At 42.1% G+C, this 23,636-nt stretch overlaps 1 protein-coding gene across 2 annotated transcripts; it reads right to left on the reverse strand.

The window, feature by feature from the left end:
* Window positions 1–220: 220 nt before the first annotated feature.
* Window positions 221–21,381, reverse strand: LOC115554506 (mucin 2.1). Of its 2 annotated transcripts, none has more exons than XM_030371279.1 (45): window positions 21,270–21,381; window positions 20,784–21,039; window positions 20,491–20,605; window positions 20,271–20,361; window positions 19,972–20,135; window positions 19,660–19,876; window positions 19,391–19,516; window positions 19,190–19,304; window positions 17,338–17,488; window positions 17,062–17,175; window positions 16,875–16,944; window positions 16,625–16,762; window positions 16,221–16,385; window positions 15,930–16,024; window positions 15,708–15,834; window positions 15,344–15,599; window positions 15,102–15,154; window positions 14,777–14,880; window positions 14,296–14,447; window positions 14,056–14,194; window positions 13,604–13,714; window positions 13,305–13,484; window positions 12,761–13,000; window positions 12,497–12,653; window positions 12,229–12,354; window positions 8,392–11,988; window positions 6,603–7,112; window positions 6,177–6,343; window positions 5,853–6,027; window positions 5,500–5,747; window positions 5,196–5,379; window positions 4,908–5,118; window positions 4,568–4,743; window positions 4,391–4,460; window positions 4,065–4,165; window positions 3,938–3,969; window positions 3,661–3,838; window positions 3,457–3,561; window positions 3,291–3,331; window positions 3,083–3,205; window positions 2,866–2,967; window positions 1,812–1,940; window positions 1,226–1,265; window positions 991–1,114; window positions 221–574 (listed from the first exon to the last, which is right to left on the reverse strand). In XM_030371279.1, exons 1-45 carry the CDS (start codon window positions 21,343–21,345, stop codon window positions 364–366), a joined length of 10,062 nt encoding a protein of 3,353 aa, XP_030227139.1. In that variant the 5' UTR covers window positions 21,346–21,381; the 3' UTR covers window positions 221–363. The 2 variants fall into 2 exon arrangements, with proteins under 2 accessions (XP_030227139.1, XP_030227138.1); XM_030371278.1 differs by having other exon boundaries at window positions 8,203–11,988.
* Between the last annotated feature and the right edge of the window lie 2,255 nt (window positions 21,382–23,636).

The raw sequence follows: 23,636 nt of genomic DNA on the forward strand, positions 1-23,636 counted from the left end.
ACCTCTCCTTTCATAAAGTTTGGTAAGGAGAAAAGCATATAAAGGTGGGTAAAAGGTTGCATCGAGGAACCTTTCCTAAGCATTTTTAGAATGCAAACAACCTTTCCTCCAAGTATTTCCGGGTCATCTTGTTAGGAAAGAAGGGAATCCATAGAGGCCCTAAAGCTACCCAGCCATAACAACAACCTAACATTTAAATAAAAAGTCAAAGACATAGACAGAAGTTGCATTGTTAATTTATTAATTTGCATTAGACATTTTTTGACAAACATTAAAGTGATTCGCTTTCAAATAAAAACATCAAAAAAGGTTTTAGCATAGCCTGAGCGTAACGGTGGGCGTCTTTTGGGTCGTGTCCATCATTTAAACTCCTATGTTGGCCCGTCTCTTGCGAGCTGGCAGCCGGGCCGCCCGGTTGCAGTTGGTGTTTCCGCAGCTGCACTCCTCCACGTGGACGTAAGTGTACGGCACCAGGTCTCCGTTCAGACACTCCAGCTCCACCGTGCGGTTGCTGAAGCGCGACTCCCAGCAGCCCGCGCACGTGTGCTCCAAACCGGCTGCCATTTCCTCGTACCTGAAATGGCCAAACGGAAACATAAGCGTGAGTGGCCTATGGGTCGGGAGGCTGGGCTAGTGATTAGGGCGCTTCCCCCCCAGCCAAAAGGACCAGGTTTTGATACCCCTTATGTCCAAATCAAATCTGTGTAGACAGCTATGAGCGAAATGCCTTACTCCTACCTGCTCCTGAATTGCATGAATACAAGTGTTGGTCGCCGCGGATACGAGAGTTGGACAAATAGCTAAACAATATTTTGAGAATTTAACCCTGACTGATGGTAATTGTAATTTGATATATGGAATTTGTGAGCAAAGTCTGCTTTACATAGTTTTGATAGGGCAATATGTAAAGGGTCTTAGAGTACCATATTAAGCGCAATATAAATTTCATTTATTATTCTTATTATTAAAGTATCGTTGAAGTGGCGTTACCTGGCGAAAGTGTTGCAGGAACCCTCACAATAGGGCATGTCAACGTCCTCCCGGGCCTGGCACCTGTTGTGCGTGATCCGCTGTCTCATAGAGCCCCGCTTACACCCCTTGTCCATCTCCACGCCTTGTTTCACAGAGGGGCCCCAGAGGGGTTATTTCCATGCTTCAGCCAACTCATCAGAAGGGACATAGCACATCATAACTAAGCTTGTGCAAACAGTGGCGTCATACTCACAGATCTTACAGCAGCCATTTGCAGCCGTCTGAACTGTATCCTAAAGAGTATAGAGAGAACATTAGTCCAAACCATTCCCAGGATGAGGCTTCAATGGGACTTAAAATACTTACTATAGTGTAATGTTTAGATTTCATCTAGACTCGGCACCCCCTCCCCACCCTCCTTCTTATTGCATGTTGTACGTCCTAGCACTTAATTTATGCACTTATTGTATGTTGTACCTCCTGGCACTTAATGTACACACTTATTGTATGTTGTACGTCCTGGCACTTAATGTACGCACTCATTTTATGTCGTACTTAGTTATAGTCCTTACAATTATGTTGCATCTCATCCTAACTATCTTTGTTGTATACAGGGAATGGGTTAACCTAGAGATTGTTAGTGCTTGGCACTTGGTTTTATGATAATCATTAACGTAGCGACAGCGATATATATTGTTGTTTCTCCTTCTTCTGATAAATGTACTTATAGTAAGTCGGTTTGGATAGAATCGTCTGCTAAACGCCCTACATGTAAATGTAAATATAATGATTTTCAATCTATGATGGATTGCAGTGAATGTGCTTTCAGCTGTACTCACAGGGTAACAGTTGCTCTGCTGGAAGTGCGGACACACCGTGGTGGACATGATTGTTGTGAGCGTCTCTCCAATCTTCACGCAAGTATAAAACTCACACATGTTCCCCGGTGGGGACCACGTTTCTCCTTCCTATATGCACACACACCCACATGACCACGCACACAAACACAAACATACACACACACGCGGGAGCCCACAGACGCATGCAGACACATACACACACACACACACACACACACACACACACACACACACACACACACACACACGTACATACACACACGTACATACACACACACACAAAAGGTGATGGTTTAGAGCAGGGATGGGCAACTTTCATGATAAAGAGGGCCACATTTTTCATCATAACCATCGGAGGGCCACATGACTGCACACTTCAACTAAACGTGAGCTGAGAGAAGCTACACAATTTTGAATTTGGTAGATATGATTTCCTGTATTCTGGTGCATTTTGGGGATGGCCACTACCTAAAAAATCATCCAGAATCATAACCTATGTACGGTATGTTAATTGAACCAACATACGTTCATTTCATGTTTTCCATGCTCAAACAGCCACATGAATGGTCAGTATTTTTATCAGTGCAAAGGGCTCACATACATCGTCATTCAATTAAGTCAAAAAACTGAAAAACAGTGGCCCAACATTAAGTGCAACAACTCAATGAACTCAAACCCAACAAGCAGTTGTAGTAGTTGTAGTGGCGACTTAAGTGGATATCTTTAATGACAGATATCGCTTCTAAGCAAACTAGACGCATGGGTTTGCCTTCGAATTCTATGAATTCTTCTCATCTTTCTTGACCGAGTTTTCTGTAACTCGATCAATTATTATTATTATTATTATATATATATATATATATTTTTTTTTTATTATGTGCTGGCCTGACTGAGTGAGGATGTGGGCCACACTGAGTGAGGATGCGGGCCGCATGCGGCCCGCGGGCCGCCAGTTGCCCACCCCTGGTTTAGAGGGACACTGTTTCCTCATCTGTGTACAACATTGATAATTTGTGGGCAGTAAAACCTTGACCTTAAGCAGCTCCTGTGTTATGTTTCTGTCGACAACACAGTGGGTCTGCAGGCACCTCCCACAACACTCCTCAAGGCCCTTGTCTGAAACATACTTGTATCCCTGCAAACAACAAGACACATCCTTCTCTGTAAAGAGGACAATAGAAAACATTGACATAACGTTACAGGTGCATATATGGAGAGAGGGAGAGGGAGAGAGAGAGAGAGAGACTTACCAGACCACAGTTCTGGTCACATGCCAGCATCTTACAGGTTATCTCTAGCAGACCTGAATCTTCTATCACCTGCCTGGAACAAGTGCAGTTCTGACACTTGACGACTGGGACTGGGGAACCGACCTGGAGAGGGAATAGACACTTGTCAATCACACACAGGAGCAGATGTCTACAGTACATCCTAATAAGCTTTACTCCAATTGATTACCTGGTATTCCATTCCTTTGTGCACACAAACCGCTTTAGGCACTGGGAAACAATGGGGAACAAATGTAGTCAATAGAAAACCAAAGCAATGGAAGCATTGTCCTCCGTGTTGGGGTATGTATTGAAGATGTAAAACAACGACAAGTCAATGAAAATGACACACTTACAGCAATGGCGCACAGGGCAACAATGTCCCATTGGCACAGAGACTTCTGGTATGTATCCAACATTGCAGCTCAGGTCGCCAACTGGACAAGTGCTGCTGTCACATTCTACAAAAAGTAGTGAAGAAGAAGTACATTAGAAAAAAGTGTTAATCCGGTATGAAAAAATGGACAACGTTATGTATCCCTTTTACTGGTGTGTCTTACGGCAAACATAGTGAAGACAACATCTGTCTGCTGGATGGGTTTGATTCACCAGTATGAACCCTGGTTTGGTGCAGCTTCCCGCTGGAATTGCAGGGCAGTCTTTGGGCTTGCATGTCACAGACTTGGTGGAATCCTCGCAGATGCAAGTTTGGCAGTTTTGATCAAATATCTCATTAAACTGTAAGCAAAGGACAGCACATTGGATTTGCATCAGTGCATCATATTTCAGAAAATAAAGAATTTCACTTCAGGAACTTAAGGATTATTTTTTGCTCACCTCGCGGGGAACGCCCTCTGAATCCAAACATCCTACAGGAACGCACGCAGCGTATTAGAGCAGCGTGGCTGGCAGTTTATGATCAGGGAAATGCTAACCTGGGTATATACTATACTGTCAAACTTACCACATTTATCAACACATATGTTTGACTCCTTGTTGAAGAGCTTCATGCCATCAGGACAAAAGCACCCCTCAGTGGTAAAGTTCATTTGATTTTCGCCAGGTCTGTGACACAAAAAAGGTTTGAATGGGTGGGTGTGTTCACCTTCGGCATCAATTAAAAAAGACTATTGACAAACACATTCAGATGTGTTTGCTATGTTATTTCAATATGATCAAATCAATCATTGATTGACAATGGCATTGATTGACAATGGCATGGTCGATTATTTATTGATTGCTATTGAAACATATGCTCCACAGTCAATCCATGTTTTAATGAAATCGTACTTGTCTTCACAGGTTTGCTGCTCTGCAGGACCACATGGTTTATAGACTTTGTCTGCTGGGCAGTTACTGGCTGCGTCGGAAAAAAGAGAGAAACGATATCAGGAAAAGCTTCCTAGCTAAACCGTCTGGACAGTTTGTCTTTGTCCTGGTTGCACAATTATGCTAGTTTGCCCTTACGACAAAGAGTGGTGTGATTCCTCCAGTACAGGCAGACCCCGGCCTGTGCACAGGAGGCAGCGTACACCTGCAAGCTGGTGCACTGCACCACTGGGTTGGCGACATGGCAGCTATCAAAGATGCAACCCTGGTAGAATTTGTCCGGTGAGACAATGGCATGGCATGCTTTGAATAGACTGCGGGGAGAAAGTCCACAACCCAAGAGAGATGTTTAGGATCCACCAGCCTCATTTTATCTGACAGACAGGGCTAGGGTAGGTCAATTCAAATTAACTTGATTACAATGGGTAGTATATCAATGAATGAGGTGATGCATAACTGCTGTACAGGATGCACGTACCTGCCCAGAAGAACTCCACATACAGAATCTGGTTTGCATGTGGTTAGTGGCAGTGGGGGTAAGGGCGAATCGGTTGGTTTTACGGATGGAACATGGCAGGATGGCTTGTACAAGTCTTCCACAAGATAGAAGTCAGCCATCACTTCACAATTCTGTATCAGCTGGCCTCCAGGCAACATACAATCATCAGCCTTGTTGTTGTTGCATGTTCCTGTAAATATAAAACTTAGAATGTGCGACCCAACTCCAGATGTACCATATCGGTGCTTGGGGTTAGGGGATCCTTACCACAATGCCCCATGGTGTTGTTGACGAATTCCCGAGGTGGCAGGCTTATACTAAATCCTGTAATTCCAAATGTGATGACCACTTGCAGAGTAGGGATCTCCAAGATCAAGGACATTCCAGTGCTTAGTACCTTTATCCCTTGATGGTAATAAGGCACTTTTACAGTCTCTCCGCTACTGAGAACCTATGTTAAAACCAAATGTAAGAAAAGCATCATTAGGTAAAACCTTGAAGAGTCTTCTCAGGTGAGACAAATTCTGGCTCCTGTTTACATTTATATCCATGGATAAATGTGTATTTTTACCTCCATCTTGGCTGCTCCCATAAGGTTATGATTCTTGAGAGTTATTACTTGTGAATTATACGACACGATAATTGAGCGAGGACAAGAAACGTCTTCGGTGGGCTCACAGTACACATTGTCTACAATAACCTTCAAATTATGCTTTGGTGTGATCTCTTCCATTAAGACATATGTGCAGTTTCCTTGATAACTGTAGAAGACGCCATCAAACGTAATGTAATGTGGGTCTCCCCAGCCTTCACATTCACCTGCAACAGCACACAGAAAATATATTTTTCTTATCAAGCATTGGTGAAGCAGGAAATGAGTAGAGTCAAGAGTTCCTACGTAAAAAGGCTTGTCATGGAACTCACATGGGCATGTGTAATACTTGCAGCATCCGTATTCATCGTCTATAAGAACTGGTTTCTTTCCACTGGCACAGGGGATTTCTTCCAGTGGGGGGCATACATATGGTACTATTTCAATCGTTGTGTTCTCAATGCATTTGGCCATTATGCAATCACACAGCACAAATGTCTCGTTTTGCTGACACCAAAAAAGATGAGAGGGAAAGGGTCAAAGAATCATAAATAAATATATAGCGCACAAGTCTGAAAACAAAGATGTAAAAACTGTATCCCTGTGTTCGGAGAAATTGTTATGTTGTTATGAACTGGATGCAAGACCGACCTTACCGTTACATCCCACTCGGGGCAGGTGGGAGGAGGTGGTGGAGGGGAAGGTGTTGATGAGGGTGTAGAGTGGCAAGGTTCTGTTTGGTTTTGAAGTTCGCAAATAGCCGAACATATCATGCTGAGACAAATCCCTGATCCAATATCTTTCCTGTCGTATATTGTCTCACCTGAAAGATACAAAGTAAGAATCAACTAACTTAATTAACTCAATCCAAGGATTGTATCAAAGGTGTGTCAATCAAATGTTGCTCTTTATAAAAATATGAAGCTACAATGAATGTTCATGCATTTTCATTCATGCTATGTAAAATAGATGAACTATAAAATATACAAATAAAGAACACAAACAGTTCCTCACTCATCATTCCCTTCAGTAGAAGAGAGCAATGCCAGAATGTTTACAATATACAAGCAGCATTTTCTTACCAGGTTTATAATGCTTGCCATCAACAATACAGACACATCCTGTAGTTGTAGTTGGGATTTTTACAGTGGTGGTACTGAGGACAACGGTGTATGTTGTTTCAGTAGTACTTGAGGCAGAAGGGAGTCCAACCGGCGCCGTAGATGGACCGGTGGTAGTTGTTACAATGCCAGTAACAATTGACTCATTTGTTGTTGATGATGTAGTGATTGGCGTTGTTGTTGAATGGTGTGGTTTAGTCACCGTGGTAACAGGGGTCAGTGTTTCTACAGTTGTACTGGATGATGCAGTTGTTGTAGATATAGTTGTTGAGATGACGGTTGGAGTGGTGGTTGGTTCAGTCAGGGTACTCCTTGTCGTTGTTGTTTGAGGTGTAGTAGGTGATGTGAAAACGGGCGTTGATGTTACAACAGTTGTACTGGGTGGTACAGTGGGTGTTGTTGTAGATGTAGTTGTTGAGATGACCGTTGGAGTAGGTGGAGTAGTTGTTGAAACAGGTGGACTTGTTGTCTCTGTAAGGTAAGGCAAGGCAAGGCACTTTTATTTATATAGCACATTTCATGCCAATGGCAACCCAAAGTGCTTTACACAAATACAATGAAGTGTTTTCCATAATAAAAGGAAGACAAGACAAAATATAAAAATTAAAATGCATAAAATCAGATAAAAAACATAAATAAAGTGAATAAAGGGTTATGCATAAGGGAGAGCATATAAAACAGAAAATTAGTCTAAGAAAAGGCAACAGAAAATAGATGGGTCTTGATACTGGTTTTAAAACTGTCAATAGAGGGTGCAGTTCTGATTGAAATTGGCAGCTGGTTCCACAGCTGAGTAGCATAAAAACTAAAGGCAGCTTCACCGCTTTTGGTTCTCACAGTTGGTTTTGTTAAAAACAGTTGGTCTTGAGATCTAAGAGGTCTAGTGGGGGTGTGGTATTGGAGGAGGTCTACGAGATAAGTGGGCCCAATTCCAGTTAGTGATTTAAAAACAGGCAACAATACTTAAAAATCTATTCTTTGACTGACAGGGAGCCAGTGTAAAGTTTTTAGTAGGGGTGTAATGTGGTCTGACCTCTAAGCTTTCATAAGGACCCTAGCAGCTGCATTCTGGATCAGCTGGAGCTGCCTGATATTTTTTTTGGGTAGGCCTGTGAGGAGACCGTTACAGTAGTCAAACTTGCTAGAAATAAAGGCATGAATGAGCTTCTCCAGATCTGATTTTGTCATGAGATTTCTTAATTTTGAAATGTTTTTTAAATTATAGAAAGCTGATTTAGAAACTGACTTGATATGGCTGTTAAAAGTGAGGTCACTGTCAATTTGGACTCCAAGGTTTTTTACAGTGGTCTTAACCTGTAGTCCTTTGTTTGAAAGTAGTGACGTTAGTTCAAGCCTGTCCTTTTTGTTGCCAAATAAAATCACTTCAGTTTTCTCGTTGTTAAGCTGGAGAAAATTCTGACACATCCATATGTCAACATCTGCAAGACACTGATATAGGACTTGAAGTGGGGTTGGGTCATTGCGTGACAGAGATAGATACATTTGTGTATCACCTGCATAACTATGGTATGAAATCTGGTACTTTCGAATAACTTTTCACCTGTAGATGTTTCTACGGGTGCAGTTGGTTTAGTCGTATAACTACTTGTCATAGTTGTCTGAGGTGTAGTAGTTGATGTCTTGACAACAGGGGTTGGTGTTACAATTGTTGTACTTGGTGGTGCAGTTGTCGTTGTAGATGTAGTTGTTGAGATGACAGTTGGAGTAGTGGTGGGTTCAGTCGTGGTACCTCTTGTAGTTAGAGGTGTAGTAGGTGAAGTGATAACGGGGGTTGATGTTGCAACAGTTGTACTGGGTGGTACAGTGGGTGTTGTAGTGGATGTAGTCGTTGAGATGACCGTTGGAGTAGGTGGAGTAGTTGTTGATACAGGTGCGCTTGTTGTCTCTGTAGTTGTTACTACAGTTGCAGTTGGTTCAGTCGTGGAACTACTTATCGCAGTTGTTTTAGGTGTAGTAGTTGATGTCGTGACAACAGGGGTTGGTGTTACAACAGGTGTACTTGGTGGAGCAGTTGTTGTAGATGTAGTTGTTGGAGTAGTGGTTGGTTCAGTCGTGGAACTACTTGTCGTAGTTGTTTTAGGTGTAGTAGTAGATGTCGTGACAACAGGGGTTGGTGTTACAACAGGTGTACTTGGTGGAGCAGTTGTTGTAGATGTAGTTGTTGGAGTAGTGGTTGGTTCAGTCGTGGAACTACTTGTCGTAGTTGTTTTAGGTGTAGTAGTTGATGTCGTGACAACAGGGGTTGGTGTTACAACAGGTGTACTTGGTGGAGCAGTTGTTGTAGATGTAGTCGTTGGAGTAGTGGTTGGTTCATTCGTGGAACTACTTGTCGTAGTTGTTTTAGGTGTAGTAGTTGATGTCGTGACAACAGGGGTTGGTGTTACAACAGGTGTACTCGGTGGAGCAGTTGTTGTAGATGTAGTTGTTGGAGTAGTGGTTGGTTCAGTCGTGGAACTACTTGTCGTAGTTGTTTTAGGTGTAGTAGTTGATGTCGTGACAACAGGGGTTGGTGTTACAACAGGTGTACTTGGTGGAGCAGTTGTTGTAGATGTAGTCGTTGGAGTAGTGGTTGGTTCATTCGTGGAACTACTTGTCGTAGTTGTTTTAGGTGTAGTAGTTGATGTCGTGACAACAGGGGTTGGTGTTACAACAGGTGTACTCGGTGGAGCAGTTGTTGTAGATGTAGTTGTTGGAGTAGTGGTTGGTTCAGTCGTGGAACTACTTGTCGTAGTTGTTTTAGGTGTAGTAGTAGATGTCGTGACAACAGGGGTTGGTGTTACAACAGGTGTACTTGGTGGAGCAGTTGTTGTGGATGTAGTCGTTGGAGTAGTGGTTGGTTCATTCGTGGAACTACTTGTCGTAGTTGTTTTAGGTGTAGTAGTTGATGCCGTGACAACAGGGGTTTGTGTTACAACAGGTGTACTCGGTGGAGCAGTTGTTGTAGATGTAGTCGTTGGAGTAGTGGTTGGTTCATTCGTGGAACTACTTGTCGTAGTTGTTTTAGGTGTAGTAGTTGATGTCGTGACAACAGGGGTTGGTGTTACAACAGGTGTACTCGGTGGAGCAGTTGTTGTAGATGTAGTTGTTGGAGTAGTGGTTGGTTCAGTCGTGGAACTACTTGTCGTAGTTGTTTTAGGTGTAGTAGTAGATGTCGTGACAACAGGGGTTGGTGTTACAACAGGTGTACTTGGTGGAGCAGTTGTTGTAGATGTAGTCGTTGGAGTAGTGGTTGGTTCATTCGTGGAACTACTTGTCGTAGTTGTTTTAGGTGTAGTAGTTGATGCCGTGACAACAGGGGTTGGTGTTACAACAGGTGTACTCGGTGGAGCAGTTGTTGTAGATGTAGTTGTTGGAGTAGTGGTTGGTTCAGTCGTGGAACTACTTGTCGTAGTTGTTTTAGGTGTAATAGTAGATGTCGTGACAACAGGGGTTGGTGTTACAACAGGTGTACTCGGTGGAGCAGTTGTTGTAGATGTAGTTGTTGGAGTAGTGGTTGGTTCCGTCGTGGAACTACTTGTCGTAGTTGTTTTAGGTGTAGTAGTTGATGTTGTGACAACAGGGGTTGGTGTTACAACAGGTGTACTCGGTGGAGCAGTTGTTGTAGATGTAGTTGTTGGAGTAGTGGTTGGTTCCGTCGTGGAACTACTTGTCGTAGTTGTTTTAGGTGTAATAGTAGATGTCGTGACAACAGGGGTTGGTGTTACAACAGGTGTACTTGGTGGAGCAGTTGTTGTAGATGTAGTTGTTGGAGTAGTGGTTGGTTCAGTCGTGGAACTACTTGTCGTAGTTGTTTTAGGTGTAGTTGTTGATGTCGTGACAACAGGGGTTGGTGTTACAACAGGTGTACTTGGTGGAGCAGTTGTTGTAGATGTAGTTGTTGGAGTAGTGGTTGGTTCCGTCGTGGAACTACTTGTCGTAGTTGTTTTAGGTGTAGTAGTTGATGTCGTGACAACAGGGGTTGGTGTTACAACAGGTGTACTTGGTGGAGCAGTTGTTGTAGATGTAGTTGTTGGAGTTGTGGTGGGTTCAGTCGTGGAACTACTTGTCGTAGTTGTTTTAGGTGTAGTAGTTGATGTCGTGACAACAGGGGTTGGTGTTGCAACAGGTGTACTTGTTGGAGCAGTTGTTGTAGATGTAGTTGTTGGAGTAGTGGTTGGTTCAGTCGTGGTACTTCTTGTAGATTGAGGTGTAGTAGGTGATGTTGTGACAACAGGGGTTGGTGTTGCAACAGGTGTACTTGGTGGAGCAGTTGTTGTAGATATAGTTGTTGAGAAGACAGGCGTAGGCTGTTCTGAAGTGGTGCCACCTGGTGTTGGATTTGGGCTAGAGGTAATGACGGTAGTTGATGTAGTTGGAGGGGTGGGGGGGGGAATGCATGGCACACAACAAACCACCTTGATCTGGTAGTTAAAGCACTTGTAAGGTCGGCTGACCTGATCCTTCTTTTTGCATATCAAACCATAGTTGATATCACAAGAGACAACTTGTCCCGTTTCCTTGACAAAGTCATCAAAGCTTTTATCAGGAGCCTTTGTCGATCTGCATGAAATGTTCCTTGGTTTTTGACATATCTTCTCTCCACTGTTTGTAATGTTCTCGTACGTTTCCCAGTCACTGCCGTCCGTACTGCTGTCCACATCAAACCATTGTGTCCATTCACACTCTTCCTCGCAGGGGGTCGTTGAGGGGATTCCGGTTGTTCCTTCAGTTGTGGTGGATGGAGTTGTCGTAACTGAGGTTGTTTCTTGTGTGGGAGTTGTTGTTGTCGTGACAACAGGGGTTGGGGTTGCAACAGTTGTACTTGGTGGTGCAGTGGTTGTTGTTGTCAACGTTGTCGTTGAGATGACAGAGGGAGTAGGTGGAGTAGTTGTTGAAACAGGTGGGCTTGTTGTCTCTCTAGTTGTTACTTCAGGTGTAGTTGGTTCAGTCGTTGAACTACTTGTCATAGTTGTTTGAGGTGTATTAGTTGATGTTGTGTCAACAGGGGTTGGTGTTGGCTCTTGTGTGGTGGTCTCTTTAGTTGTGACTAAGGGTGTAGTTGGTCTAGGTGTGGTTGCTGGTGATGATGTTGGTGTTGTAGTTGAGGTAATGAATGGCGTTGTTGTTGTGGATGGTTTGGGAGTTGGACAGGGATCATTTGTCTCTATCACTTTTCCATTTTTGCAAATAGCATAATAGCACATTCCTAAATTGTCCGTCACATTGTATATGACATCATTGTCATTGTAATATGTTCCATTGTAAATGCATCCATCACAGCTCTCGACACATATTCCTTTATCTTCATCAAATATGGGCTTATCTTCTGGGCACACAGGGTAACAGCCTGTAAGAAAACACAGAATTAAAAGGCTATTATTGACATATTCAGAGAGTTCCTCTGTCATATTGTTGTTGGGATTATGTTGGCAAATTCATGATTTATTTTCAAAAAAATGCATTTCCTAGTGACATTTTGTCACCTTAAGTATTTTTTTCATCCGATTTATGCCCTTCAATTTAACATTAGCCTTACGATAGGCTAATGTACGAAGGCAAGCCAACAGGCTTTCAAAAGGTTTCCTACCTTCCAGGTTTGGTATTGAATTGTTGCATCCGTGTGGATTCCGGCAGGTCTCGTAACAAGGTTCATGGCAAGGCTTGTAGTGCCACTCACATAATTCCCCTTCATTGTAGTAGTCACAAAATACGGCTAAGTGGGAAAAACCAAACAAGATGTTATCAGAGGTTTGTGTTTTGCCCAGTCCTTGGTTCTATTGATTTGCAATAACAACAATTACAACAACAAAGTTTTACCCCGGAAGTGTTTTCCTCATTAGTAAGCGTTAACTTACGGCATATTTCCGGGGTTCTCCAGGCAACGCACACACTGACTTCATTACAAGCCTGGGCGTAGGCTGCAACTGCTGTGCAGAAGCACTCGCAGTCTCCTCCACTGTCGCAGGCGCACGAGTCTTTTACACAGTTTTCGTAAAACGGAATAGGATTCACCTGTGCAGGCATTCAAAAGTAAGTGATGGTAATATTTGTTTTGGAGTTGAAATTTGGAAACAATGTCAATGCCATGCAGGAAAAAAAAAAGATATATTTTAACCAACCTTTTTGTGGCAGTCTTGGAAGGTGACGCTCCTTATAATGCTACACTGTATCTGGGCCCAGTTGTGGCGATGGGGCTGCAGCACACAAGAATCAGCGCTTGCTTCGGCATCCAGGCAAGAGCTTAAAGCCTTCCAGCTGTTTGCAAACTCAAGGGGGCTGCTCACTACCATCTGACTCTGGGTAGTGAAGTCATTCTGGACATCTCCATTAAAGTCTCCACAAAGACCGCAAACCCCCGCCTTTAGAGTAGAAATACAGACATTAATAAAAATAAATTATTTTCTTATTTTGTTGTATTGTTGTCTGCATCATTAAATGTACAGCCATCAAAAATACATCAGCCACTTTACATTATGCACTACAAAATGAACACACAAAAAGAAAACTAAAAAATTAATATCGTCTAATCTTAATTTAGATTACTCATTTGTATCTTTGTAATTTTTATCTAAAAGGTATTATGACTGAAGCAAAATCAAAAAGCTCTGACGTTAAGCAGCTAAACAGTTTGTACTCCACAGCCCTAACTAAAGTGCTACTCACACTGTGCTGTGGTTCCAGAAGGATCCGGATGGTGGTTTTGCGGTCCCATAGAACTGTGATCCCGAGTGAAGCTTCTACAGCCAGATACATCCCAACAGGTCTGATTGTGTACTTGATCTCAGAGCCCATCGCCAGATCCGATACTTCGTATTTTCCCTTTGCTAATTTAATTTCTTTATTCTGGAATAAGCAATATAACATCAGTACAAATAGTTAACCTCTCAAGTGTATTCACCACATCTGATACTTTTTTGAGACACAGTCCTCTTAACATAAATATGTTTGCAATGAGGACCTACCCCCAGCTGAATCCGGACAGATTTGGAGCAGGTGGTGCCAGTAGTTCCACATGGTATATTTTCTGTAATAACCCGGAAGATGTCCTCGACCGATTTGTTGCCACATTTGTTCTTAAAAAAATAATTGAACATCAAAACTACGTAAACATCAATGCTTGTGTTTCCAGAGAATCCCCACGATACAGAGTAGAGTACAACAGTAAAGTCCAGAGTTTTATCTCATGCAAGCAACAACCATATATTAGTACATAATTGCTTATGAATAAGGTCTTATTACAATAATTTAGCGGGTTAAATAAGACAAGTTGATCATAGACGTTCATAGAGTTATTTTACTCCATTACACTCCTAGTCCTAACGGCATGCAGCATTGGAGTCTACATTTATACTGAAACAAAGTAGGAGCAAAAGAACAAGAAACATAATCTTTGTGTTTGTATGCATGATTTTACCTGGATGGCCACGTAGGCGCATTGCCCCTGAAAGCCATACGTTCTCTGATCAAAGGTTCTGTAATGACCACTACCATAAATGATGCAAGTCCCTGGGCATTTCTTCTCCGTACACTCCCAGTTCCCCTTTCGACATGTACTGTGGGATAGAGGTCGAAAGATGGTCATTTAATAGTTTAGACTAAGCACATTAGATATTTTCTTGAAAGATAAAAAAAAAACATATCAGGCTCATCATACCAGGTGTTGCACTGATCTTTGATTTCAGAGCCAGAAGCGTAGAGGGTGTGATCATGTTGGCAAGGACATTCATGTTCCTTCACACAGGAGCCCTTGCCATCATCAAGGAGACCACTGGGGCATTGACAGCCGGATTCACATTCTGTTAAGTACTGGGATCATTGAAACCAATAAAAATCACGGTTCATCACAATCACTGATGATTCCTTTCCATTGTATTATTATTTATTTTTCCAGGACCCGGGATATTGAAATCAATGGAAAAAGTGTTGGTTGAAATGTTGTATTGCTTTCAACCAGGTCCTTAAAATCCCATGGGAACAAGAGTTAGGGTGCACTCACACTAGGCCATCTGGCCGTGGCCGTGGCCGTTTTCACACCTAACCGTGCTCAAATCTGCCAGTGTGAGTGTGGCCGATCTCTGACAGGATTCTCATGGTGTTCTCCGTTGCTAAAGCTTAATATGAAGAATAGTACTCACACAACTATCAATCTCTGTGTTTCTACATGTCCGAGCACATTGCACGCCCAGATCTCGGACGTCTGTGCTCGAACAGTTAAGGTAGACTTTTGGAGTTGGACAGGCTTTGAAAAAACATAAAAATTAGACTTAACATACAGGTGAAATCAAAAAGAAACACACACACAGTGCACACACACACAGACACACACAGTGCACACACACACACACACACACACACACACACACACACACACACACACACACACACACAAAAGTACAGACATACAACACATTCAATTTAATGAATGATTAAGAAGCCACACAAATATGTCTACAAGCGTACCTTGTGATGATGTCTTCCAAGTACGACAGTGAAGCTTGCCATTGGAGCACAAACTAAAAAAACAAGTGTTATTTTAATCATCTCCAACTTTCACAAATAATAATCCACAACCTTCTGATACTTTTCTTTGTTTAAAGTCTTTGCCAACAGGAAAAATAAGAAACTATTGAACAGTCAACAACAGGAGGGCAGATGCATACTAAGACGAATGGATTTTGATGAGAAATTAGTTCACAACTAACCAGTGTTGCTCTTTGATGCTTATTGATTTGCCTGGCTTTATGTGGACTCCATTGTGATAGCAGGGGCATTTGTTCATGGGCACACAGGCACCGTGTTCCTCCTGATACGTCCCCTCAGGGCAGGAGCAGCCGTCCACAGGCAGGAAGTCAGAGGTGCAGCTCTGCTGCTCTGAGCTCAGCTGCCTGCATGTCCACTGGCAGCGCTGCAGCTTGTAGGAGAAGCTTTGGCTTTCCGGGCAGCCCCTTGTGTATTTATCTGGTAAATATTGTTTTTTAGAATATAATTATGTGAATAAACTTGTGGTAACGGTATTATGAATACCGTTCTGACGATAGACCACACATCGTGTCCTTAAGCTCTTACCACAGACGTTCACCCTCCAATCGCTCAGGAAAACTCCTTTCGAAGCACAAGCTCGTGCATAGGAGGAGAAAACGGCACACATGCAGTCTTCGGTTTTCTCACAGTTACATGTGGCGTAGATGCATCTCTGATGAAGACAACACATTGTTAATGCTATTACAATGACCACAACATGAATTGAATCTAATTGATAGATAAACCTGCTGTATTGTTGTATAATACCTTGTGGTACAGTTCTGGATCGACCATTGCATGACAGTTTGTAAATGGGCCGTCTGGACGTGTTAACATCGAGCACCAATGTTCAGCATATCGCTCTGCAGGAAGATTCAAATTATTATTATTAATATTATTATTTGGAAACAAAAACTGACACTATCAGTGTGGATGTTCATCTGGTTGGGATTATGTATCAATCAAACTAAGAACCAAAATCAAAGCTGGCTGACTGCAAACGTTCTATGTTCTTGAAGGCTAGCAGAGACAGCTTGGCTAATGACCAACACAGCGTACCGTTCTCCACACTGACGGAACAGGGGCTTTCCAGACGTTCATCTCTCTCCGGGCAGGTAGAACTAGACTTCCAGGAATTCCCAAAAGAGGATGCAGTGCCTTCCACAATCCCTTGAGGTGTCTTCATATCATCGGACAGCATCATGTTGTAGTTTCCACATAAACCTGAATCAGAGGAAGCAGTTTTGATGGATTAAATGAAAATGAATGGATGACTAGAAGGGTGGACAGAATATGATGTGCAATTTCTGTAGGCAATAGTTATGAATGTTATTGTCTGAATCATAACCATCTCAAAAGCAGTGTGAGTGACAAAAACAACATGTACAATTATGATGCATCACATGAAGCTATATTATAGATTAGAATTGAGCAAGCCTCAGATTAGCCATGTGTTGATTTACCTCTTGTCTTTGTTTTGTATCTCTGTTCAAGGGTCACATAGACTTGCAGGAGCGGAACGTGCTGGACCTGAATCTGTAACCCAAACCTGGTCTGGAGCAGGATGTGGAACGACGATGCCTGGAATATGTTGATGTCGCCTACAAGTCAAGAGAAATGTGCAAAATTAGTGCAAAATGAGTACAATAATGATAGAATTGAACCAATTTAAAACACTGTTCAGCTAGTTATCGTTTTTCACCATTATCTAACCTGTGTTGTATGGCAAGCTGATGATCTGCATGTTGTGCCTCACTTTTCCATCTGCAGAGAACGCTAGCATCTGCACAAATATCATGGTATGACCAAAATGACAATCATACATTATCATTCACAGGTCAAATGTTATTCTTTATCCAACAGCCTCCATCCAGATTAAATAATAAGTAGCAGCACTCACGTTGTTTTTGTCATTGTTCAGTAGGACCTTCACACTCTTCAGACAAGTGTCAAACTCCTGGTTCACACATGGGACCAGCTGGACGAAGATGGTGAACTTGGGGCTGGTATCATCCTGCATCCCACATAGTATGAGTACATTCAGAGGACCATCAATTAATGAAATGCAAAAAAGAAAAGTAATTTAAAACAGTCTAATGTCAAATATAACGATTTTAGATTACAAAATTCTCATTTCAAATATAAAATGACAAGTTGCACATGAGCTAACTTTTACCTTGCTTTCGATCTTAGCCAGTACGTAGTGGCAATTCCCATGGAAAATGTAGGCTTTCCCATCAAAAGTAGTCACATGGGAACCCTCTTCCACTGCGCAAGTAGCCGGACTGGGAAGACTCTTACAGTCCCATCTTCCCTGATAGCATAAACTTGGAAAAGCAAAAGTATTTGAGATTGTCAGTGGTGGACAGTACCAAAGTACAAGTAATTCGTTACTGTATTTAAGTAACTTTTTAGCGTATCTGTACTTTACTTGAGTATCATTATTTTGTGAGACTTTATACTTTTACTCAACTGCATTTCGTAGGGGGAAAATCTTACTTTTTGCTCCACTACATTCCAAAAACCTGTTGTTCCTTTCAACGTTCCTTTCACGACATGCATGCGTGACCATAGACACAGCTAACCATTGCGGGCATCGTGGAGCCTAAACAACGTCAATGTTTATCCTAGAAACACCTTGTCAAGCCTAAACGGTTACGTTATGCTTTAAAATTATTAATCGATTGGAGATATGATTGTTATATATCGGGCGTTTGTCTGTGGGGACCCCCGTTTATATGGCTAGAGGCTAGGTGCTTTCTACATATCCAGGTGTACTCCCGGTAGAAGCTAAATCCCTAAAACAATAGCCGTGTTCACATCAACACATCTGATCCTATTAGAAGTGGAAGAAAAGCTCAATCGGAATAGAAAAGGATCATATAAATGCCTCAATTGGAATACAATTCTCTGATCGGAATGCAATTCTATGCGGGATAGAAAAGCTGGTGCCCTGTCGGGGCTTATTTTCTTGATAATGACCGGCGTTCTGTACAACAATTCCCTTAAATATATCATATAAGTCCAGACCAACATAACGGTTGTGTGCGACATACATATGAACGTACGCTTACCACTTTTGTAAATGCCATATATAAACGGTACATTCAGATTGCATGATAGGAATAGATCTATTCCAATTAGAAATCTAATCGGATCAGAAGTGTCCATGTAAACGCGGCTAATAGTCCAATAGTAATTAGGGGCGAGGGATAGACATTAGATCTGTCACTCAAACCTTTGTGCCAGTCATAAGGAGATTTGATTCATGATGTTTAGTCAAGCTGGTATTGACTGTAAGGTGGATGTTCTTTAAGTTCTTGTATGATTATTTCAAGTTGAAGTTCTACTTAAATGAAAGATTATTTTCTGCATAACTAATTTGAGGGGTGTTTGAGATTAGCTTATGTACCAAACATACATTTTCTGTGGCTTTGTCCCTGCGCACACACACACACACACACACACACACACACACACACGCACACGCACACACACACACACACACACACACACACACTCACGCACACACAGACACGCACACACACACACACGCACACACACACACACACCATTTAACATATAACATCTATGTGACTTTACTAAAACAAACTAAAAAATACATTCAACCTCACTTTGCACAACAGCACAAACCACATTTTCTGCAGGAAATGTATTTTCTAGTTTCAAATGATATCAGTATCAGATATCACAAATAGAAAACATTGTATTAAGAGTGTTTTTAGTGTTTCTTTTAACCTTAAATGATTTGACTGACTGTATAAAGGACATAGTAAGACATTGGAACTACATTACACCAAATTATTTTTACTTTTGATACTTAAGTACATTTGAAGCCAAGTACTTTTATACTTTTACCAGAGTAATTTTTTACACTAGGTATCTCAACTTTTACTTTTTTAGCACTTCCTCCACCACTGGAGATTGTTAACAAAACCACATCGCATAGGGCCATGCCCAATACATTTGAATTGCCCCAATAACGTTCAAGATTAACTTTCAGTTACCATTCTTTACTATCCTGTCGGTAAACTTCCCCGGAGTTGTAGATTTTATCGTGTTTACACTGGCATTCAGTCTGGCTGACACAACCTCTCTGTGAAATGTTGTCCCACACTGTTCCTGAAACACAGGGAAGTCACAATTGTAGGGGAAAGCATCTTACAAATAGATATATTTTCTGATAATAAAGGGTGAAGGTGGCTTACCCGCAGGACAAAAGCAGCCATCCATTTTGTGGTCCTCACAGAGCGAGCTGATGTCTGAGACCGTGCAGCTAGCCATGCATGGAGAGCCACTCTCTTCATACACCATGTTGAAGGGACACATCTTAGCTGTAAGGGAAATAAAGGTGTTATATGTTGTATTCAAAATAAGTTGATTGATAGTTCAACCTTTGCTTCTGGAAAATGAAATGAAATTAAAGTGATTCAATTTAATGTTTTTTTTTGTGTTACTGCAAGGAAGAATATTCTACCGCAGAACTGGGGCGTCCTCCAGCTGGGCGGCTGACCCCCGGCATGGGAACACTGGCGGGAGAACTCTGCCAGTGTGCTGCAGACGCAGAAGTCATTGGTGCTATTGCCACATCCACACATGTCCTGCACACAGGCCTGGGTGTATGGGGCCGGATCCACCAGCGATGCACAAGAGCTCCAGGCTTCAGAGTAGATCACCTTTTCGCATATTGGGCGCTAAGGGGTATTATTGGAAAAATAATTGTTTTGTATTTTTTCCTGGACCCTAGTTTATGTACTGACAATCAACCAACTTATTTTTGTAAACATACAAATTCCTTGCAGGGGATCTCAACAGCCTGGTCTTCTAGTTCCGGGTATTCTAGGTCCTGGGCGTCCAGCTCCTGCTCTTCCTCCTCGTAGGGGTCCTCACACTCATCGTTTGGTCGATGGACTCTCTGTCCATTGCCAAACTCAATGGGGTGGATTTTGCGATCTAAAGGTGATTTGCAGAATTAGATGCCAAACACATATACATACAAGAACAAAATATAATATTATTTTTAGGCCTACACATGTGCACTAGGTCAATTAGATGAACTAAATTATAATGAACAAATAACAAACGGACTGTGGTGATTGAATTCATTGTAGACTGGAACGCCATTGAAATCCCCACAAAGGCCACAAGTGCGGTTATGATAATCAGAATCCAGCTCCACCTAATAAAGACATACAAAGGAATGATTTGAATCATATTAGAAACATAGACATTAAGTGTCTTCCCCACTAAGTATAAATAAAACACTGTTAACACACTAAATGTAAATAATTAGTCCTTTCTGTCTTACCATCACAGCATCATCACCATTCCACATTACAACCAGGCCGACCTTGGCCTGGAGCTTGGTGTAAACCGCATTCCGTTCGAGTTGAATCCCCGCATTTAAGTACGGCAAGTTGATACTATAGAAAAGAGTAAATGTTTCTTAATGTTTTCTTTTACATTTATGAATAAATATGAAGTTGGAGAAAGAAAACAAAGTCCAGTAAACCGTTTCCAATAAACAATTGTTGGACAGTTTGTGTTTGACCCTCAGATTAGGTGCTTCTCCGCAGCAGTCTCAGCGAGTGGGACACTCACTGATCACCGTTCAATGAGACATTCCTCTTAGTCAGATGGAACACAAGGTCGTTGATGGTGACAACCAGCTCGTTGACCGCGGGGTGGCCGTCTACCAGGCTCTTCTGGATGTGCACCGAGAATTCTCTGTACATCTCGTGGCAGTCGGACACCAGGTTGTATCCACACAAGCCGGGGAACTGGTACACGTCCCCGTCAAACGTCTTGAAGTGGTGCCGGCCCCAGGTGCTGCAGATGCTGTTGACATGGTTGAGAGCTGTGGAGGCAAAGTGAGAGAGAAAATACTTTGGGCACCGTTGTTCTACACCCGGCTGGTTCTTCATCAGTGACCAATATTTGAGCTAAAGTCAGAAAAAAAACATTATTTACAAAGCATTTTCATTCAGATAAAATGTTCTGGATTGACGATAGTTGACGCTTAAAATGCATTCAAGAAGAGTAGTAATGTGTAAATATCGTTACATCACAAATTATTAAAAATCTTACCCTGTCTTGCTTGGACATTGGCGATGTTTGGAACTGACAGTGCCAGGAAACACAACCAAAAGTGACTCCACGTCATCCTTCCCACTATGGGATTGCCAAGAAGATATTTAACATGCTGGTCCCTGATGGCCTCTATATATTGAGATTGCAATATTTTGCCCCCACCCCTTTCAGGGTTATCTTAGATTATTTGCTGGGACATAGAGCAAATAGATAGTCATGGACCAGAAGCCCTGACCATTGAATGCATGTGTGCGTGTGCGGGTGCGTGCGTGCGTGCGTGCGTGCGTGCGTGCGTGCGTGCGTGCGTGCGTGCGTTGTACAAGAAATTCAAAAATATGTGGTAAAATATGTTGTTGCATACCATCACTTTCTTTTGTGTTGGAAGTTCGATCTTTGAGCCTTCCCCTCCGCAGACCAATTTGTTGAAAAATGTCCCAATATTGGTAGAGATGTTACACTTAGTAAGTGTCAAATTATACATAGGTGTCAAAACAACATAGGTGGCTGCATTGACCATTGGCCATTCTCTCTCCCAGTAGTGCTGGGTTTCAGCAGTTGTTAAATGTTTGTACAGAATACGGCGTCAAACATGATATGCAATACAATACAAATAAGAGCCCACTTTCCACAATGTTATCTTTCTGGGGAAGAGCTTTGTGTTTGTTATAAAGCTTAGCACCTCGGGCACTTTATAACAGATCAAATGTCTGGCGATGACGACATTTTGAGACAGTGTCGTTATGCCAATATGTTGGCAAGAAAATTTCATCTGTGTTCTGATAATGTTAAAATTTGTCCTGTCAGTTAAACTCGTTATTAACGACGTTAACGCAAAGCAATTTTAACGGCGTTAACTTTTTTTAACGTGCGATTAATGCAAATTAGTATTTTTATTTTTTTTTGGGCTCAAAACAAAGAAGCAGTAGCCTGACTGCTAAGTTTAAGGCATATCTTTGTATGTCCATCGTTTAATTGCATTATAGGCTTTTTTTTTGTACCGTCCTGTTTTGATCAGTATATGCCAATGTTGTTATCAATAAAAAAACATTTGCACAAGGCAAGCCGATGCACTTCTCCATGTTGATAAGAGCATTAAAATAAGAAAAATTAATGGGACAAAGAATTCAAGGGATATTTCGCATCGAAAAAAAAAATATTAATTGCGATTAATCGTGAGTTAACTATGACATTAATGCGATTAATCGTGATTAAATATTTTAATCGCTTGACAGCCCTAGTTAAAATATGTCTCTTTCGAGCATATTGCACTCCCCTGCATACTGCCCCCTTATGGGGTAAGTTCAAAAAATCAAGTATGCACAGACTACAGGTTGCTTACAACGATTGTTTTAGGATAAGGACCTATGGGCCTTATCTTGCATCCGGCGCAAGTGACTTAGTCACTGGCGCATGTCTCGTTGCTAGTTTACAACTGGCGCAGAGCGTTCTTTTCCCACCACCACCACTCGCCGGTAAATTAGGGATTGATCATGCGCCCCAAGGGGCGGTTCGGCGGAAGGAGGAGGCGTGTTCTGGCGCAAACGGTATTTTGCCGTTTCTGAATACCATAGAGTGGCGAAGTCACGCCCCTTCCGGTAGAGCTCATGGGACCTATGAGATCGAAAAATATGAATGGGTGTCAATGGAGAGAAAATAATTATTTTCTGGTCCCAGTCTTTATATGCCCTGGATTACACATATGTTGTTTGTGGATTTAAAGGATAATTTTTCATGCAAAGAGTTCGACCGTTTATTGTGCAATTGTTCAGATAAAGGCTGTAGAGAAAACACAACGAGAAAGACTACACGGCTCGTATGTGACGTCACACTCCCTGCGACTGGCGTGGAGAAGACCGACAATCTTCCCCAACTCTGCACGTGCCCCGACTTATAGTGGTTTTCACCTCTTTCGATGCTTTTATCCTCCCCTTGGAAAAAGCGGTGAAGTGGGGTAGAGAGATCGCCATCTCTGTGCCGAGTTCCAAGGGCGGGTGTGGTGACGTATATCATTCGCGTCGAGAGCAGCGAAGAGCTGTAGTTCACAAAGCGGCCTCACATAAAACCTAAAATTATCAAACTTCTTCACGAACATTTTTAGTTTTCTTTGCATGAAAAATTATCATTTAAATCCACAAACAACATATGTGTAATCCAGGGCATATAAAGACTGGGACCAGAAAATAATTATTTTCTCTCCATTGAAACCCATTCATATTTTTCGATCTCATAGGTCCCATGAGCCCTACCGGAAGGGGCGTGACTTCGCCACTCTATTGCGCTACTGACCAGGAAATAGCTGGTTTAAAGTCAGTGGCGCGTTGTTCAGATGCTATTTTAAGGGCGCATGCATACATGCGCATGCGA

Source organism: Gadus morhua, chromosome 11 (genome assembly GCF_902167405.1).
Source record: "Gadus morhua chromosome 11, gadMor3.0, whole genome shotgun sequence".
Classification (NCBI taxonomy): domain Eukaryota; kingdom Metazoa; phylum Chordata; class Actinopteri; order Gadiformes; family Gadidae; genus Gadus; species Gadus morhua.